The sequence below is a fragment of the Dasypus novemcinctus genome, chromosome 10, assembly GCF_030445035.2.
Source record: "Dasypus novemcinctus isolate mDasNov1 chromosome 10, mDasNov1.1.hap2, whole genome shotgun sequence".
NCBI lineage: Eukaryota > Metazoa > Chordata > Mammalia > Cingulata > Dasypodidae > Dasypus > Dasypus novemcinctus.
The window spans coordinates 30270774-30272801 of record NC_080682.1 but is presented as its reverse complement, the minus strand read 5'-3'; the positions used below and the strand labels follow the sequence as shown (position 1 = coordinate 30272801).

At 36.9% G+C, this 2028-nt stretch overlaps 1 protein-coding gene across 1 annotated transcript; it reads right to left on the bottom strand.

Annotated features, from left to right (window-relative positions):
- Window positions 1-826: 826 nt before the first annotated feature.
- LOC101444007 (olfactory receptor 4P4-like) lies at window positions 827-1753 on the bottom strand. The gene has a single exon (XM_004466636.2). The coding sequence runs from the start codon at window positions 1751-1753 to the stop codon at window positions 827-829; it is 927 nt and encodes a 308-aa protein (XP_004466693.1).
- Between the last annotated feature and the right edge of the window lie 275 nt (window positions 1754-2028).

The following is a 2028-nucleotide window of genomic DNA, read 5'->3' as shown; positions in this document are numbered from 1 at the left end:
ACCTATTGAGTTATTTCTATGTGAAAAGCAAGGTGGTAGCCCCTCACATGTAACACTCATGAATTTGTGATAGGTATGCCATTATTATCACCTGTGTGTTATAGATGATATATTGGATATAGCATTGCCTCAGGACACAGTTAGTGACCAAGTCTGGTTTTGAATCAAGTGATTCTGATTTGAAAGCACTTACACTTAACAAATACATTATATAGTATTAGAATTAGATAAAGCTGTTTTCTTTCAGGAGAAGATCTAGGATGGAAAGTGAGTTAGAAGAAAAGAAACTATTTCTATCTAGAGCTTGGGAGAGTGTATTGTTTGGACATGTGAGAAACTCCAGAATGTCATTGGTTACAAAATCATCAGAGTAGATGGTGAAAATGTTGATAAATATTGTTATTGGCCATGAATTAGAACTTTTAAAATGCTCTCTTAGTAATACAATTAAAATATTTGAATTAATTTTTAAATTATTATTTGGTAGTTGGAATTGTCTTCACCAAATATGATCTTATGTAAGAATAGACTACATAGGCTTTCAATGATCATTTGGGTTTCACCATGCCCCAGAGAGTCTGCTACTAAATATCTAAATTATTGGAAGGATCAATAAAGCAGAAGAAATAGAATAAAGAAAGTCATAAAAAACAGCACAAGAGAGAAAAACCCTGGATACATCTTGGGAATAGCAAATTTTTGCTCCTATCTGGGTGTTGCTCACACACAAATTGCCAGATATAAGAAACAAGATCTATGCATTTATAGCTCTTAGGATAGAAAAGACATATTCAGTAAGTTCAGTGGTAAGAATCAAAAATATCTTTCACTTATTTCCTTTCTTTCCCATGATACGGAACCATAGTTTCTTTATTGCGTTCTTCATCTCTGTATTTCTTAGTGTGTATATTAGAGGGTTGAGCATGGGGGCAATGATAGTATAAAAAAGTGCAAAAACTTTGTCTTCTGGTAAAGTAGTAGCTGGTCGAATGTAAATGAAGAGTAAAGGAGCAAAAAAAAGGACCACCACAGTGATATGCGAACTGCATGTGGAAAGAGCTTTGCGGCGATTCTCCACAGAGTAGGACCTGACAGTGTATAAGATCACAGCATAAGATATCAACAAGACGACAAAAGTCACCAGGCCCATCAGGCCCGAATTAGCAATGACCAAGAGACCAATTCTGCTTGTGTCAGCACAGGCCAGTTTCAGCAAAGGATACACATCACAGAAGTAGTGATCTATCTCATTGGGGCCACAGTAGGGTAAGAAGATGGCAAGGAGAAATTGACCAAAGGAGTGCAGGAATCCCCCAGCGCAGGAAGCAGCAATCATGATGTTACACCTCCACCTGCTCATGATGGTGGTGTAGTGCAGAGGCTTGCAGATGGCCACGTAGCGGTCATAGGCCATCCCTGTGAGAATGAAGACCTCAATACCTCCAAAGAAGTGCATGGTAAAGAGCTGTGTCATGCAGCCATTATAGGAAATGGCCTTCTTTTCTGCCAGGAAGTCCATGATGAGCTTAGGGGTCACGGTGGAGGTGTAGCAAAGGTCTGAGAATGAGAGGTGACTCAGGAAGAAATACATGGGCTGGTTAATAAGTTGACTGCAGATAATAGAAACCATGATGAGCAGATTTCCTGTCAAAATTGCAATATAACAAAGTAAGAATAGCAAAAAACAGAGAACTTCTACTTCCTTTTCCTGAGAAAGTCCTAAAAGAATAAATTCTGTGACATTATTTTCCATGATCCAGAGCAGATTTTAGCCACCTGAAATTAGATGAATAATGAATTCTTGTGAGATATATTTTGATATGGTGAAGCATATCATTCCTTGCATAGTGAAGGTTATAATGGAAAAATGTTTCATGGGTTTAAGAAAATATAATTTTGCTATTTTATTCAGGAAGGCTTTTTCTTGCAAAGCTTTGTGTCCCTTTCTTGAAAATTAAACTACTGGAAAAAATTTTAGGTTACGGAGAAGAAAACTAGTATTTCATAATAAACACATTGTATTTATAT